Genomic DNA, 18,341 nt, shown 5'->3' with positions numbered 1-18,341 from the left:
CAAACCATGGCTCGCAGGCCACACATCACGCCAGCTGCCTGTTTTTGTAAATAAAGTTTTTAAAATTTTTTATTATTATTACTTTTTTGAGAAGGAGTCTCACTTTGTTGCCCAGGCTGTAGTGCACTGGCGCGATCTCAGCTCACTGCAACCTCTGCCTTCTGGGTTCAAGCAATTCTCATGCCTCAGCCTCCCAAGGAGTAGCTGGGATTACAGGCATGTGCCACTGTCACACCCAGCTAATTTTTGTACTTTTAGTAGAGACAGGGTTTTACCATGTTGGCTAGGCTGCTCTTGAACTCCTGACCTCAGGTCATCCGCCCACCTCAGCCTCCCTAAGTGCTGGGATTACAGGCGTGAGCCACTGCACCCTGCCGGTAAATAAAGTTTTACTGGAACACAGTAACTCATTCGAACTCATAACTCATAACAAACTCATTCGTCAATGTGTTGTCTACAGCTGCCTTTGTGATGAGATGGCAAAGTCTGCACAGTTGTCACAGAGACCATATACTCCACAGAGACTAAATTATATTTGCTATTTGGCCTTTTACCAAAAAAGTTTGCAGACCCCTGACCTAAAGCACTTATAGAAAGCCCCTACAAATCAACTGGGGGAAAAACTAACCTGACAGAAAACTGGGCAAGCAATACGAACAGGCAATCCACAAAAGAAACAAAAATACTCAGTAAATAGTATTAAAAAAGGCTCAACCTCGCCAGTAATCAGGAAAATTATTAGAGAATTAAATCATTTGATAATATCCAGTCCTGGAAACGTTATGACACAGCCTTTTTTGGAAGGCAACTTCGTGGTATCTGAAAAAAAATTAATGCGCTTGATGTCAACCCAGCCATTCTATTTATAGGTATCTGCCCCCAGAGAAATACTTGCATTCATGCGTGCACGCACACACACCCAAAAGTATTTATAAGGCTGTTTGCCGAAACATTCACTGTATATAACAGCAAAACCCGTAAGCAACCTTGATGTCCATCAATAAGGAAACAGGTTAAATTATAGTACACTCCTAAAGGCCCAAAATGCAAAATGGTTCTGACATCTTTATATGCAACACCATGAAAAGAACGCTAAGACATGCTGTTAAGCAGAAAACAAAAAGCATGTCGCAGAGCAAATACATGCACACAGTTCAGGATAAAAAGGTTTAACTGTATATCTGAGTCCATATTTCGCTGAGAAACGCACAGGAGAACTGGAGGATAAATGACACTCTGTGAACAGGGGCCTGGAACAAGTAATAAAGGATGGTCACTTATCACTTATCCCAGACTACTCCGAATTCCCGTGAGGAGAAAAAGGCAAAGAACTCCTCTGCTCCAAGCCAGCATTCTCAAGGCACCTCCTGCAACATAACCATCCCTGACATTATTGTCCTCATCACGTGCTCATGGCGTGGCCACTGTAGATGTAGACCCTGAACAGGAGTAGGGAAACTAACATTGGCTTCAGAATCCTGGCTCCATCCCTGAACTGGGCAAGTAGCTTCCCTTCTCTGGGTTTCAATCTTCTCACCGGTAAGAGGAAGTGGTTACATTAGTTGATCTCCAAGTCCCTTCCAGGTCTGATGCCATAATACAGTCCCTGCAAGAGGTTTCTGTGCCTCTCTAGGGGAAAAACAAACAAACAAAACCTACAGCTGAGGAAATAAACCTCAAACCAAAAGGCTCAGACAAATGTCTGCTCCTGCGAAGATGACATCTCAAAAGCAAAAGCCGGCCAAGGCTGCCCACCACCTCTCTGGGCCCAGTATCTTCTCCTCTTAAAGAGGAGGTGCCCTCGATGGTGGCTGATGTATCTTCCAGCTTTGACGGTCTAAAATAAGCTCGAGGCTGGGAGGGGCAGCAGGAAGCAGGGGCTTGGGGGAGACTGATGGGAAACGATTGGTTGAGGTTTTCTAATGGAGCCATAAGGATGAGAGTGAGAGGCTGGGGGAGGGCCGGATGCAGAGAGCAGCAGAGAAGGCTGTTGGCAACAGCCCTGAGTCTCCCTCCTCTCTTTTCAAGAGCAGTTTCTTCCTGAAAGATCCCAGGAGGTAGAAGGCTGGGCTAATCTCTCCCAGCACAAATAACCCCACTCATTATTTCAGAAACTACCATTCCAGTTGTGCCCTGAAGGTCTCAGGCCTGTTTCAAAACCCACAATTCAACTTTGAATACAGTGAGAGTACAGTATTTTAAGTTTGCCTCTCCCCGTGAATCCAATTAATAATCAACAGATTTTTAAAAATCTTAGCAGACTGGACTCGAACATGCAGATTCCATCCTAGTTTATCCAAGCTTAAGAATTCGCAAATAGCCCCTATGAGGTGTAAATTTACCAATTTTGGCAGTTGCTTAGAATAACCAGGAAACTTACAATCCTCTCTCAGAACAACCCTTGCCCAGAAACTTCTTAAAGTGACAGGTTTTTTTGGTTTGTTAAATTGTAAAAGAAAAAAGTTTCATAAAATATCGTTTCTTGCTTTTCACAAATGCTCAGTGAAGGAGGTAAGCTGGGGACCAGGATTGCTAATTTACAGATAAGGAAATTAAGATACAGAGGTAAAGGGATTTGTTCAAGGTCACACAGCTGGAAGTGACAACCAAGACTTGAAGCAAAGTCTCCTAACAACTCCTCATCGAATAAACTGTTCCCCCCAAAAAAGCATCCAGATGAGAAGGAGGAATCAAGTTCTCCTTTATACTCCAGAACACCCTCCGAGGTAAACGAGTTCAACCCATCCCAAGCTGACCGTCCTTAAAGCTCTTGGTATCTTAACCATCTACGACTTTGCAGCCTTGAGTGTTTGGTTAAGCTTTTGAGGTTTAGATGAAAAGAATCTTTTCCTGGCAGTTGGAAACCTGACCTCAGAGAAAGGCCCCAGGCCATAACCCATGCCCCACCACCCTACTCCAGTCGGCCATGTAAACTAGTCAAACCCTGGGTGCACTGAAGTGGCATTAAAAACAACCAGGCCCGTTCACTCGTTTTCAGTCTAAGGGGTTCCTCTGCGACAGCAGTGGCTACAACTAGGTCACACTGGACTGGAATGTGAAGGGACTTCCCCTGGCTTCATTCAGGAGGCTGAGAAAGCTCTGAAGAGGACAGAGATGATGGCTGTGGGGAGGGTACCCAGGCACATCCAAAGGAGGTGTACACAAGGCTCGGAATCCTGGAACACTAGGAGTTCAAAGAGCAATCACTGCAGGGGTTCCCAAGGGCCACGGTGACCGCAGCCAAGCCTCTTGGAGCCTTTGATCAATACGAATTCCCCATCTCCCAAATTACTCCAGAGCGGGGGCCCCAGAACTCTGTGTTGGGCTGTGACTCTAATGCACGTTTGGGAGCCGCAAGTAGTTCAAAGCCCTGTTTGACAGATAAGGCTGGGAGTCAGAAATCAACTTTCCCCAGGACCCACAGGTCTCCTCACCCCTCGGCCAGTGACCAGGGAACTGGTCCCAGCTCCCCACTCAACTACGGCCTGCCAGCCTAAGTTCAAGAACAAGACTCTCCTCGCCAGACTTGGACACCCTTCACTTCTCTCCAGTCCTTGACAGTGACTTTGATTCAGAATCCGGGCAGGCTGCGTCCCACTAGACGGAAGCCCACAGTCCTTCCCAACAATCCGACCCCCGGGCCACTCTGGCTGGACAAGTCCAAGACCAGTCCCAAGCCGGACTCTGAAGGGGGTCCCGTCAAGCGGCATGCAATCACTAAGCGCTTTGTTCCTACTAAGCGAAACCAGGCACTTTTGAGTCACCCAAAAAGCATGAATCACACAGCCGGGCAATGGGAACGGGAAAGGATGTTATTTTTCGGCATACTCGAGGATTTTCCCTTTGTCCCAGCTCTGTCAATGCACTTCCCGTCCCCGTCCCCATGCCCCAGGACTCGCGCATTTCCCTGCTCCATTTTTATTTTCCCTGCAGCCCTTGGCGGAGCCCCTGCCCCCGGTCCGCGGTTCCCAGAACAGAGGTGTCCCGGCCGGCCCCGGTCGCTCACCTGCGTCAGGTCCTCGTCGTTGAGCAGATGCGACTCGCGGGGCTTGAAGCAGTTTTGACACTTGCTCTTGTTGAAGATGTTGGCCTGGAATTTCCTGCACGGGTTCTCCTTGGCTGCCGACATGGTCAGCGCGGCGGCGGCGGCGGCGGCGGAGGCGCAGGCCCGGCCGGCCTGGAGCTCCCGGCGGGCTCGGGGCTCAGCGTGGCCGCCGCCGCATCCCTCGCTGGCCCCGCCGCAGGCCCGTCCCGGCCTCCTCCCCGGCCGGCGGCTCGCTGCACGCGCCGAGGCTCCTGCGCCGCCCGGGCCTCACAGCGCGCGCGACGCCCCGCTCCCGCCCGCACCGCCGCCGCCCGGCCGCCGCGGGCCCATGGACGCGGCCTCGGGCCCGCTGCTTCCCGCTGCGGCCCGCCTCTCAGGCGCCGGTCGCCCGCCGGCCCGGCTAGTCCGCGCCGCCGCCGCTGCCCTCGGCGCCCCGCGGCCGCTGCAAATGGGAGCGGAGCGCCTCACGCACTACGGGCGGGGCGGGCGGGCGGCCGGGCGCGGGGAGGCGCCGGGGCGTACGGGGCGGGGCCGCGCCCGACGCGATCGGCAGCCCCACTGGCCAATGGCGGTGGCGCGCTCTCGCTAACAAAGGAATCTCTGGGCCAATAGAAGTTGGGGGCGGGACCGAGGGCCGCCGAGCGCAAGGTAAGTTGTGCAGGCCGGGAAGGTGGGGGCGCCGGCATGGGACGTTCAGGTTTGGTGGACTGGCGCCGAGGCCGGCCCGGCTGACAGCTGCAGGGTCCGGGAGGGGGCTGTAGGGGAAGGCGGAGCCGACCTCAGGCTGCTTCTCGGCAACCCCCTTGCTCCCAGGCTCGCCTTCCCGCGCCCATGCTGTACACCCAACGGAGGCATCTTCCCCAAGCCCAGCTCGGAGAGGATTAGTTTAGCACCTACTGTGTACCAGGCCCACTCGTAGGAGTCATAGTTAGCGTCGGGAAGGGCTGGATACTGCTCCAAGGGCTCGCTCATTAAAGTTTCACAACCTCTCCATTCTCATCCCCATTTTACACAGGAGGAGACTGAGGAGCAGAGAAGTAACAGCGGGTAATGTTTCAAGGGATGACTAAGAGAAGATGTCAGCGGACTTGAAGAGCTGTCAGCTCCATTAGGGGAGATGAGCGAAGGCTGACTCTCTGCCAGGTACTGAACTAGGCATTCTTTCCCCTATGATGTGCTTGAGGAAAAGAAGGTTCAGACACCTGGAATAATTTGTGTAGGATCACTCTGTTAGGAAGGGGCCAAGCTGTCACTCCCATCCTCCGTTGTCCAGCCTCCTGGCCAAAAGACAACCTGGAAAAGGCTGTCAAAGGCTCAGGCAGAAGGTTGCAGGAGCCCAGAGAGGGGAGAAATGCGCTCTTTAGAAAAATTCGGGTGGCCTCAAGGAGGAGGGGGAGGTTTAAGTGGACAGTGAGAGGGTCGAGTGTGGCTGTAGGTGGAGATAGGGGAAGGAGCAAGAGGGATTGGGAGAGGGCTCTATCACCCAGGCCTTGTATTCCAAGCCCAGGCGTGCACATGTCATCCCACTGGCAGCTGGGAGTCATGGTGAGTCTTTAAACAGGGGAGTGAGCTAACCCAGCCTTCACAGAGGAGGTGACATTGGAGCATGTGGTAGTGGCAGCCACAGCAGCTGTTGCTCAGGGAATGGGGAGGTTTTAGGAAGAGAAGTAGCAGATGCTTCCAGAGCTGTGTATTTTTCCACGGATCATCTGGTAAATATCCCAGGGAGGTGGATTTCAACTTAGTGTAAGAAAATGCTTTTCCTCCAAAGGGAGCTGTGGGAAAGCAGATCAAAGTCTTTGGCAGCCTAAGGGGGAAAGCCCAGCTCCACCCGGCAGGACCTCTGTGGCCTTTGGCAAGTCCCTTAACCTGCCTGGTGCCTCACTGACCTCATCTACAAAATTGGCATTAATTAATTAATGTGAACATTAAATGATACAATGCTTGTTAAGTAACATAATGTTAATTGGTGAATCTAGGCAAAAGGTGTTTATTATATTATTCTTACAACTTTTCCGTTGCTTTAAATTTTTGCAAAATTAAAAGGGGGCGGAGCACTGATAATTCTGCCCTGCAGAGAATACTCAGAAACTGATAGGAGAGGTGGCCACTGGGGAGGAGAGCTGGGTGTTTGAGAGGTGACCTACTTTTAATTTTCATTGCAATCCCTTTTGTTTCTGCTGAATTTAGTATCGTGTGCATGTACAACTTGTTTTTATATATATATATAATTTTTTGACGTCCTACCCATGCCTCAAGGCCACCTCCCTTAAAGTGCTCAGCATGTTCTTCTCCGGTCAGTAGGCACATCCAGCACCTGAACTGGACTGGAGGGGTCCACAGTAGGGGTGCAAAGAAGAGTTTCATTCAGCGACTCAGAGGCTGCCTGCCCAGCAGAAGCCCACACTCCAGCAAGTGGAGATAAACAGAAACAGGAGACAGACAAGTTCAATCCAGGGTGTTGTGGGGGCCCACACAGGGCACCCAGCCCTGTAGGCAGCTTCAGGGAAGGCTCCTGGAGGAGACAATGTCTAGGCTGAGTCTGGAGCTGAGTAAAACCCAGCCAGAGACAGTGAAAGCAAAGACACCTCAAACTGGGGCACCAATTACAGAGTCTCAGGCCTTGAAACCAAAGGGTGTGTTCATGAACAGAAGCAGCTTTCTATCACTGGATAGTTCGGAGAGGCGGGAGTGACCAGCACTGAGAGGCACTGGGAGGAGTAGCGGATGGTGCAAGCCTAGCCTCTTCAGGGAGACAGATGTGGTTTTTGTTGTTAAACAACAAGGCTCAGGACATATCAGGAACTTGCCTGTGGTCACAATTATAGATCTACAGGTGAAGATTTGAGCCCACACAGGCCAGCACCGGAGCTGCCTGGGCCAGGGGCAGTCATCAATTTTCAGTTTTTTCGGCTGAGCACTTAAGTAGGGGCTGCTGATCTGGAGAATGAATCAGAGGTGAGGACTAAGAGAGCTGCAGAGGAGAGAGGGTAGCAGCCTGACCAGGATAGGGTCGGTGGGAGGCAAGGGAATGAATTTGGAAAATGTTCAGGAGGTAGAATCAATTAGTTGTCCTCCTCTCCAAAACCCTCAGGGTAGGGTGGGGTCTTGGTTGCTACTCCATTTCCCCTGTCTAGTTCAGTGCCTGGCATAGAGCAGGGGCTCAAAAACACTCCATGGGGGCCAGGCGCGGTGGCTCACGCCTGTAGTCCCAGCACTTTGGGAGGCCAAGGAGGGCAGATCACGAGATCAGGAGATTGAGACCATCCTGGCTAACACAGTGAAGCCCCATCTCTACTAAATATACAAAAATTAGCCGGACATGGTGGCGGGCGCCTGTAGTCCCAGCTACTCCGGAGGCCGAGGTGGGAGAATGATGTGAACGCGGGAGGTGGAGCTTGCAGTGAGCCAAGATCACGCCCCTGCACTCCAGTCTGGGCGACAGAGACTCCATCTCAAAAAACAAAAAAAAAAAAGAGCAAACTGAAAACACTCCATGGGCGAATGGTTGAAAAGCCATCATTCCACCTTGTATTGTAATATCTCCTCCAGCAGATTATGGAATCCATACCGACAGGGTCTGTGTCTTATAACCTTGAGTTCACTTTCCAGGGGCCTAGAATAGCCCCTGGAACTTCACTTCTCGTGAAGTTCAATACTCAGTGTAAACATGTAAAGATTCACTGGGCTGTACGCTTTTTTCACTGCATTGTGTACACCTCGATGTATAGTGGTTATCTCAAATAAACAAACAAGCAAGCAAGAAAAGGCCGCTCAGGTGAGCCCCAAATGCAGCTAAGTCTTGGTTTGTGGCTCTGACTGCCATCCTGGGACGTTTTCCCTGTGTCCTGTTAGGGAGCAGAATTTACACACACATAACCTGAGGTAACCACTATTTTGATCTCCATCACCATAGATGAGTGGAATCCGCTGCGAGCTGTGCCTGGCTCCTCTCATTCAACAGTATGTCTGTGAAGTTCATCAATCCACACGGCTACTGTATGTATCAGTACTTCATTCTTTTTCATTGCTGCCTGGTAGTCCCTTGTGTGGAAATACTACAATTTATCTGTCCATGCTCCCGTGGGTAGGCATTCAGGATGTTTCCAATTTGGGGTCATTATGAATAATGCTGCAAATATCTTTGTGCTTGTCTTTGGTGTACATAAGCACTTATTTCTTTCTTTCTTTTTTTTTTTTTCTTTGATGGAGTCTCGCTCTGTCACCCAGGCTGGAGTGCAGTGACAGGATCTTGGCTCACTGCAAGCTCTGCCTTCTGAGTTCAAGCCATTCTTCTGCCTCAGCCTCCTGAGTAACTGGAACTACAGGTGCCCACCACCACACCTGGCTAATTTTTTTTTAGTAGAGACGGGGTTTCACCGTGTTAGCTGGGGTGGTCTCAATCTCCTGGTCTCGTAATCCGCCTGCCTCTGCCTCCCAAAGTGCTGGGATTACAGGCGTGAGCCACTGCACCTGGCCAAGCATTTATTTCTATTGGGAATACCCAAAAGTGGGGATGGCCAGGTTGTGGGAAGTGAATGTTTAACCTGATGGGAAACTGCTGAACAGTTCTCCACATCTGAGAGCTGGGCTCTCATCTCACCCTTTTTCTGCTAATCATTGATAATACACTTCATCTGGAGGAATGTGTGACTGCTACAGGTTTCTAGAGCCTCCCATGGAATTGTGTGTCTGTTGGAGTGCACGAATCTATTTTGTCGTTGTTGTTGAGACAGGGTCTTACTTTGTCGCCCAAGAGCGCAGTGGTGTGATCTGGGCTCACTGCAGCTTCGACCTCCCAGGCCCAAGTGATCCTCCCACCTCAGCCTCCCAAGTAGCTGGGACTACAGGAGTGTGCCACCTTGCTTGTTAATTTTCCCATAGAGACAGGGTCTCACTATGTTGCCCAGGCTGGTCTCAAACTCTTGGGCTCAAGAGATCCTCCTGCTTCAGCCTCCCGAAGTGCTGGGATTACAGATATGAGTCACTGTGCCCAGCCGAAGAATCTGTTTTTAAAATATTTCTGCTAAGCAAGTTTTGGAAATAGTGGGTGGAGCTGTGGTTCTCAAATCATGGGGGATTAAAAAAATTGCTACTCTGGAGGCCAGGCGCAGTGGCTCATGCCTGTAATCCCAGCACTTTGGGAGGCCGAGGCAGGTGGATCACTTGAGGCCAGGAGTTCGAGACCAGCTTGGCCAACATGTCAAAACTCATCTCTACTAAAAATACAAAAATTAGCTGGGCATCATGGTGCAGGCCTGTAATCCCAGCTACGTGGGTGGCTTGAACCTGGGAGGCAGAGGTTGCAGTGAGCTGAGATTGTGCCACAGTACTATTATCTCTGGGTGACAGAGATAGACCCTGTCTCAAAAAAAAAAAAAAAACAAACAAAAAAAGATTCCTATTCTGGTCCATTCCCAGATATTCTGATTTAACTGGTGTTGATAAAGCCTCCTCGGGGGATTCTCATAGCCACACAGGAGTTTGAACCACTGGATAAAGGGTGGAAAGGTGATGGCTCTGGCGTGGTGTGTCTCAGCCAGCTATTGCTGCAAAAAACCACCCCACTCCACAAAGCAGAGTGGCTTGAGCACCGTTTTCTTATCTCTCTGGTTCAGAGAGTTAACTGGGCTCTGCCCAGCAGTCCTGCTGGTCTTGCTTGCTGTAAGTGTGGCTGCGTGGTAGCTGGGTGAGGTCACTGGAGGCTGGACTGAGACAGGGCTGGCTGAACCTTCGTCCTTTCCTTGCAGCCTTAGAGCCTCTCCTTTTCCCATGGCCTCCCCTTCTGCTCTGCATGCAGCGCCTCAGTGTTCCCCAGAGCAAGGAAGCAGAAGTGCCCGTCCTAAACGCCAGGCCTGGCACTCGACCGCATGCCATTAGTCAGCACGCGGCACAGGATGTCCCAGACTCAAGGTGGGGGGCCCACAGGGGCATGAGCCTCAGGAGACGTGGCTCACTGGGGCCTCCGTTGAGACTAGCTACCGTAAATAGTAGCCATGTCATAGGAGTATTGTGAGGACTAAAGAAATTAATATATGTGATGTGCTTAGAACAGTCCCTGAAACACAGGGTGAGCTCAAGAACTGTCAGCATGTATTAGTGTGCCTATAACCCCTATGCCAGGGGTTGGCAGATTTTTTCTGTAAAGGGCCAGATAGTAAATATTCTAGCCTTTTCAGGCCGTATGGTCTCTGTCGAAACTACTAAGCTTTGATATTGTCACGTGCAAGCATCCATAGACAATACATAATGAAGGGGCGCAGCTGTGTTGCGATCAAACTTGATTTACAGTAGTAAGTGGCAGGCCAGACTAGGCTGTTTCTTGGGTCCCCCCTTTTCCTGTTGCTCAGGCCTCCCTCTCCTGGACAGTCTCTCTGAAATGTTGGTCTCCCTGTCCCAGCCAGCACCTGTCAGCACTAAAGAAGTCATGACGATCGAGCACTGACGGTGTGCCAGGCTCTGTGCCATGTGCTGGGCATTCGTCACGTCTCACTAAGTCCAGCTGTCCTCATTTGAAATTAGCTCTGGCAGCGCTGGTGGTGCCTGATGGGAGTCCTTAATGCCCACCCCCCATCTTCCATCAATCCCCTGAAAGCCACCCCAAATAAATATATACTTAGTAAATGTAGCTTCAAGAAAAATCTCCTAGCCCCTTTCCAGTTGCTACCCCAGAATTAGTATTATCCCCAACTCACAGATAAGGAGACTGAGGCACGGACAGGGCAAGTATTCAAGGTCATACAACAGTAAATGGTAAGACTGGGATTCAGACATGGGCAGTATCTTCGTGAGCACTGCTCTGCACAACCTCCAGCCCAGGGAGCTGCACGCAGCCCTGACTGCGTTGGGGGCTGGGCCCCAGCCTTCCCTGGAGGCAAGACCACAAGATCTCCCAGGCCCTTTCCAGCTGTGACTCCGTGAGGCTTTTCTACAGCAGTCATCAAATGACCATAGTCTCCAGATGTGCACTAGGAAAGAATGTAGTGCACTGGACACAGAAAGTCCACCGGAAGGGCAAGTGGGACATGTTATTTAAATTTTAAGTGTGTGACCACTTTGACATAGTGATTCCACTTCTAGAAAGATAGGTTGTAAAATCGCTTACACGGGTACACAGATGTTATGTACAAGGACGTTCATTCCATCATTGTTCTTAATAGCAAACATTGGAGATACTCCAATTGTCTATCATTAGAGAATCGGATGAATAAATTATGGTTCTTTGACGTAAGGGAGTACCATGGAGCTAGCTGTTAAAGACTGAGATAGTGTTGACGTGGCCAACCATCTCAAAACATGGTGAAGTGAAAAGCTATTGGAGAAATGGTATGCATTGTAGTAGCTCATCCTTGTTTTAAGAGCATGTGTGTTAGCAATATTCACAGTTAGTGTTTGCGTGGGTAAGGTCAGGGGCACATACACCTAACTGTTTATTGCAGTTAACCCTGGGAGGTGAAAGAATGGGGACTCACATCTAAGCTAGAGATTTATATCATGTTTAAATTTTTTTTTTTTTTTTTGAGACGGAGTCTCACTCTGTCGCCCAGGCTGGAGTGCTGTGGCCAGATCTCAGCTCACTGCAAGCTCCGCCTCCCGGGTTCACGCCATTCTCCTGCCTCAGCCTCCCGAGTAGCTGGGACTACAGGCGCCCGCCGCCTCGCTCGGCTAGTTTTTTGTATTTTTTAGTAGAGATGGGGTTTCACCGTGTTAGCCAGGATGGTCTCGATCTCCTGACCTCGTGATCCGCCCGTCTCGGCCTCCCAAAGTGCTGGGATTACAGACTTGAGCCACCGCGCCTGGCCATGTTTAAAATTTTTAATACAAGCTTTTGTTTTCTTACTAAGATAGAGAAAATCATATAATGAAGGTGGATGTATCCATTACCCTCTTCCATATCAATTCAGGACAAGTCTTATTTCAACCACACTCCCTTATCCACTCTGTGTGTCTGTAAAAGATAAGAACTATTTTCAAAGAGTAGCCACAATACCATTATCACACCTAAAAAACAATAATTCTTTAATATCATTAAATGCCCAGTAAGTGATTTCCAGTTATCTCCTAAAAACAGAAATTATTTTTGTAATAAGAAAAAAAGGCTGAAAAAGATAAAATTGTCAATCCAGAGAGTAGATTAGTACAAATTTCCTGGAGCTTTGTTTAGTGATACTTATCAAGAGCCTTAACAATGTGCTTACCTTTTGCCCTAGTCATCCCAACCTGTGAGTTTATTCTAAGAAAAAAAAAAAAATTGAAGAGGTATACAAACATTGTTCACTAGAGTGTGCAGTGTCTGTTACAGAGAAGTTGTTTGAAAACTATTTGTTGAGGCCAGATGAGGTGGCTTACATCTGTAATACTAGTACTTTGGGAGGCTGAGGCAGGAGGATTGCTTGAGGCCAGAAGTTCCAGACCAGCAATACCCTATCTCTACAAAAACATTTTTTAAAAATTAGCCAGGCATGGTGGCTCATGCCCATAATTCTTTTTTTTTTTTTTTTTTAGACGGAGTCTCGCTCTGTCACCCAGGCTAGAGTGCAGTCGCATGACTTCGGCTCACTGCAAGCTCCGTCTCCTGGTTTCATGCCGTTCTCCTGCCTCAGCCTCCCGAGTTGCTGGGACTTCAGGCGCCCGCCACCATGCCCAGCTAATTTTTTTGTATTTTTAGTAGAGACAGGGTTTCACTGTGTTTGCCAGGATGGTCTTGATCTCCTGACTTCGTGATCCGCCCGCCTCGGCCTCCCAAAGTGCTGGAATTACAGGTGTGAGCCACTGTGCCTGGCTGGCTCATGCCCATAATTCTAACTACTTGGGAGGCCAAGACAGGAGGATTGCTTGAACCCAGGATTTCGAGGCTATAGTGAGCTGTGATCGTATCGCTAAAACTCAAGCCTGGGTGACAGAGCAAGACCCTATCTCAAAAGAAAAAAAACCAAAAACACAATTTTTGTTGAATTTGAAGTTGAGCTCCTGCTGTGGTTTGCAGCTTTGTTTGTAAAAGAAAAGCTGAAAGTCATGGAAGTGTGTGACATGAGGGTACTGGCTGAATAAATGAGGTCAGATCCATAAAATGAAACATTGTTCTGTCATATAAAATCAGATTATAATAATACACATAGATAACCATCCCTTCCAAGAGGTGGAGCTTCATCCTCATCCTCTAATGGACTATGGAAAGAAGAAAAACAGTCCTTTTATAGTGAAGAAACTCAGCAGACGCTCCCTCAATATCGCTGGTGGTGAATCTTGTGGCTATTGAGTACCCCCTGACACAATGATAGGGGCGCCTCATCTCTGTGGTCTTTTACCCCAAAACTAGTAACCTCAGTCTCATGAGAAAAATATCAGACAAACCCAAATGAGGGGCATTCTAAAAAATACCTTAGCAGCACTCTTCGAAAGTGTCAAGGTCGTGAAATATAAGAAAACAGTCAGAACTGTTAGGAACCAGAGGAGCCTCAGGAGATGACGGAGGCTGAATGCCACGTGAGATGCCCGATGAGATCTTGGAACAGAAAAAGGGCATTAGTGGGAAACTGGCGAAATCCTGATAAACTCTGTCATCCAGCTAATAATGTTTTACTAATGTTAGCTTTTTAATTTTGACAAATGTAGCATGGTTATGTAAGATATTCACATTAGGGGAAGGTGGGGGAAGAGTATGGGAACTTTGTGGAACTTTGCTGTAAATCTAAAATCACTAAACAAAAATTATTCAAAAAATCAGGGTGTAGATATTTATTAGCCTAAAAATGTATTCACAGCATATTAAGGGGAAAGTATTTATAGCCTCACATAGTTTTTGCTGAATGAGGCCGTATTTGTAAAAACACTAATAACAAGGTGTATGTCTACATGAATGTGTATATATGTACATGTAGGCTGGGCACGGTGGCTCATGCCGGTAATCCCAGCACTTTGGGAGGCCAGGGTGGACGGATCACCTGAGGTCAGGAGTTCGAGACCAGTCTGGCCAACATGGTGAAGCCCGGTCTCTACTAAAGATACAAAAAAATTAGCCAGGCATGATGGTGCGTGCCTGTAATCCCAGCTACTCGGGAGGCTGAGGTAGGACAATCTCTTGAACCCAGGAAGTAGAGGTTTCTGTGAGCCATATATATATATGTGTATATGTATATGTATGTGTGTATATGCACATGTACATACACGCAGGGACACGAGGCTGCATATGTATGTGTATGTGCATATCTAACCATTCATGAACAATGTTTGTGTACTTCTTTTTTTAATTTTTTTTTTTTTGAGACGGAGTCTCCTGCTGTCGCCCAGGCTGGAGTGCAGTGGCCAGATCTCAGCTCACTGCAAGCTCCGCCTCCCAGGTTCACGCCATTCTCCTGTCTCGGCCTCCCAAGTATCTGGGACTACAGGCGCCCGACACCTCGCCCGGCTAGTTTTTTGTATTTTTTAGTAGAGACGGGGTTTCACTGTGTTAGCCAGGATGGTCTCGATCTCCTGACCTCGTGATTCGCCTGTCTCGGCCTCCCAAAGTGCTGGGATTACAGGCATGAGCCACCGTGCCTGGCCGTTTGTGTACTTCTTTAATTTTTTTTTTCTTAGAATAAATTCATGGGTTGGGATTGCTAGGGCAAAAGATAAACACATTGTTAAGGCTCTCGGTAAGTATCACTAAACAAAGCGCCAGGAAAGTTGTAGTAACCTACTCTCTGGATTGACATGTTTTTCTTTTTCAAGACATGCAGGGAAGCATGTAGTTCCAGGGTTGCACACTAAGAGGCCTCCAGGGCCAGGCAGGTGACGGCAGTGGCCTCAGTGAGCTGGGGTGTCCGTGCCCCTACAACAGCTCCATGGCCTCGGTCGTAGCCATCTGTCCTACAGGATTTGGGCCTAGTCGTGACGGATCTTTTAATTTTCCAAAATAAACCGGAAATCAAGGTTGTTACACAAATTTTCAGTGCCCACTCAGCTGTGGGGAGGGAGCCTTCAGGGTCACACAGCCAAGAAGAAGAGGCCTGGAACTCGAGGCAGACAACACAGGCCGCAGGCTGGGCTGTCCCGGCCCTGGCCCCACCATCTGCACCAAGCCTGGAGGACAGCCAGCTGGCCGGGGCAGGGGGAGGCGGCAGCCCTTCTGGCCTGCGTGCCTGTGTGCGGCCAGGCTGGGGAGTGGAGGTTTGCTCAGAGTCCACAGGAATGGGGGCTGACACTTCTAGTTCACCAGATCACTTCAGGGGCTGTGACTCGTGTGTGTGTGTGTGTGTATAAGAGTCATGGATATATCATCTCCTTATGTGTCTGTGTCTGTGCGTGTCTGGGGGGTGGTCTGGCTATCTCTGAGGGTGTCTCTAAAAATGACCATGTTATGTATCTACATGCATGTTGGCTTGTTTATCTGGGAGTCTGTGCCTGCATCTCTGACTTATGAATATGCATGTGAATTATACAGATGAATCCATCTTTGCATATCTGTTATATGATCTGTGAGATGATGGTACCTATTTATGTGTGTTTGTGGGCAACTGGGCTATCTGACTGTACCCATTGCATATATATCTGGGCTTCTATGTGATTGTCTGAGTGTCATTGTGTGTGTGTATCTGTTCTGTCTGATTGAGCTCTGTATGTTTGCATGTCTGTTGTATATATGCGGGTCTATGTGTCCATATCTATATGTGCATGATTGGGCTTGGCAAGTTGCTCATACCTATAATCTCAACACTTTGGGAGGCTGAGGCAGGAGGATTGCTTGAGGCCAGGAGTTTGAGACCAGCCCGGACAGCATGGTGAGACCTCATCTCTACAAAAAAAATTAAAAATTAGAGGCCAGGCGCGGTGGCTTATGCCTGTAATCCCAGCACTTTGGGAGGCTGAGGTGGGCGGATCACAAGGTCAGGAGATCGAGACCATCCTGGCTAACACGGTGAAACCCCGTCTCTACTAAAAATACAAAAAATTAGCCGGGCGTGGTGGCGGGCGCCTGTAGTCCCAGCTACTCGGGAGGCCGAGGCAGGAGAATGGCGTGAACCAGGGAGGCGGAGCTTGCAGTGAGCCGAGATCGCGCCACTGCACTCCAGCCTGGGCAACAAAGCGAGACTCCGTCTCAAAAAAAAAAAAAAATTAGCTGGGCATCGTGGCACACACCTGTAGACCCGGCTACTTGAGAGGCTGAGGTGGGAGGATCGCTTGAGCCCAAGAGATTGAGGGTGCAGTGAGCTAGGATGGCGTGACTGCACTTCAGGCTGGGCAACAGAGTAAGAACTTGTCTCTAAAAATAAAAGTAATAAAAATAATAAATAAAATAAGATAAGTGCATGTCTGTGCCCATGCCTCTGCATGAGTGTGTGTCAGTGTGGATAACTGTGTGTTGTGTCTGTCTAAGTAGGCACATGTGCATACGTGTGAGCATTGGATGCTGGGGTAGTCAGGGTTCGAGTCACTCACAGTCAGCACCTGCTCCTCACTTCCTCATTCCTGGTTCCTACAGGTCCCCACAAGAAGCATGTCGGGCCCAAGCACCCCCTGCTCCCTCTGAACCCCAAGCACAGGCACGAGAGGGTGAGGGTGGCCGACTGCAGGACCCAGGCTTGGAGGACCCTGGAACCAACTCCTGGTGCACGTGCCACAACCATAAGCCTGCCCTGGCCTGGCTCTTGGGAAACACTTGCCCTTGGCCAGCTGGAGAGCTGTTGATTTGGAACACAGCCCCACAGCGGCCACCACTTTATCCCGCCCCCAAATACTTCCGAAGGCCATTTGTTGCTAGGAGACAGGTACAGGAGCCTGCTTTGATGGCTCTCTAGACACAGACTCCGGGGACAGGAAGCCCGTCTGGCCCCCTTCCTATGAGATGGCTGGGGAGGCTGGGGGTGGGCATCGGGGATGAAGAATAGATGGGGGCAGCTTGGGCAGAGTAAGCAGCAGGAAGTCTCAGAGCCTTAGGACCAGAGGGGCCCTGGTACCCCTTGGTCAGGATGCTGAGCCCAGAGAGGGCAAGATCCTGCCTTGAGGTCACACAGCAGCAATCCCTGGCAGCTCTAACATTCCTTTTTGAGAAATTCAGAGTTCATGGCCCTAGGAGTCATTCATTTACCCATTCATTCATTCATTCATTCATTTAGCAATTACATATTGATCATCTACTGTATGCCAGGCCCACTTCTAAGCCCGAGCATACAGCAGTGGACAAGACAGAGGTGATCCTCACCTCACAGAGCTGATGCTTTGGTTAGAGAGACAGAAAACAAGTGAAGTAAGATCATGTCACTTTGTGTTAAGGGCTAGTAAATAAAATTACAACACGTGGAACATTGGAGTCGCTCTGTCCAAATGGTGGCCACTAGCCCCATGTGGCTGTTTGAGTTTCAAGTAATTGGAGTAATTGAAAATTAAGAGTCTAGTTCCTCCATTGCAGTAGCCACATTTTAGGGGCTCGTTAGCCACATGGGGCTGGTAATTTCTGACAGAGGCTGGTGACAGTGGACAAAGAACACTTCCATGGCAGAAGGAGCTGCAGACAGGGCTGGTGTGGGGAATGGACAGAAGGCTGGGGGCTGGGCAGCCGAGGACAGCGACATCTGGGCTGTCCCACTGAGAAGGGGTGGCCACATGGCGATGCACCGGAAGGAGGGACAGCAGGTGCAATGTTGGCCAGGTGGGGATGTGCTTGGTGTGTTCAAGGGACAGAAAGGACAGAGGCATCGAGGAGAGAGGAGAGAAGGTGGGGTTGGGGAGGTTAGCGGGGGCCTCTGGGGCCTAGGTAAGGAGTTTCTGCTTTATGTGGAGGGCATCAAGAAGCCATGGGGAGTGGGGTTAAGCAGTGGAGTGGCATGGTTTTAACAATATATGGAGAATGGATTTGTGGCAAGTGGAAGGAGGGAGCCCTAGGGAGGAGGCTATGAGGCTATTATGTCACAGAGAGGAAGGTGACTGAGACCTGGGTGATATGGGGGCAGGAGATGGGCAGCAGCCATCATAGCCCAAGCCTCAGAGTTGTGGATCCAGCTGTGCCTGAAGCTACGGCTTTCTTGATCCCCCACTCCCTTCTTCCTCCTCTTGGTTGCTAGGCACTGACTTGAACACCCCTCATGACTACCACCCACCTATCCCCTCCCTTACAAAACCCCCGACTGTGTCTCCTCCTGTCCCTGTGCAGAGCGCTCAGATGGGACCTAGGCTTCCCTCAGTGCCCTGGGTCCAGTTTCTTTTGCAGGGCTTTGCCCCTTTCATTGCATCCCAGGGTTGATAAGATAGCCCCATCTAGTCACCTTGGGGTCCTGGGAAGATACCTTAGGCCACCTGGTGTTTCACTGACTTTCCG

At 49.7% G+C, this 18,341-nt stretch overlaps 1 protein-coding gene across 19 annotated transcripts in view; it reads right to left on the bottom strand.

Annotated features, from left to right (window-relative positions):
* MPRIP (myosin phosphatase Rho interacting protein) overlaps positions 1–4,520 on the bottom strand; it is a 144,052-nt gene extending 139,532 nt beyond the window's left edge. For 11 of the 19 annotated variants that reach the window (XM_074018688.1, XM_074018693.1, XM_074018692.1 and 8 more), the window contains exon 1: positions 4,007–4,266. In XM_074018688.1, coding sequence (XP_073874789.1) covers positions 4,007–4,129 — 123 coding nt within the window. In that variant the 5' untranslated portion in view covers positions 4,130–4,266. Of the gene's footprint in view, positions 1–1,463; positions 1,840–4,006 lie in introns of those variants that run through there. The other 8 variants (XM_074018690.1, XM_074018691.1, XM_045375297.3 and 5 more) reach the window with 3 other exon arrangements.
* Positions 4,521–18,341: the final 13,821 nt, after the last annotated feature.

Source organism: Macaca fascicularis, chromosome 16 (genome assembly GCF_037993035.2).
Source record: "Macaca fascicularis isolate 582-1 chromosome 16, T2T-MFA8v1.1".
Taxonomy (NCBI): Eukaryota; Metazoa; Chordata; class Mammalia; order Primates; family Cercopithecidae; genus Macaca; species Macaca fascicularis.
This window is presented reverse-complemented; position numbering and strand designations above follow the sequence as displayed.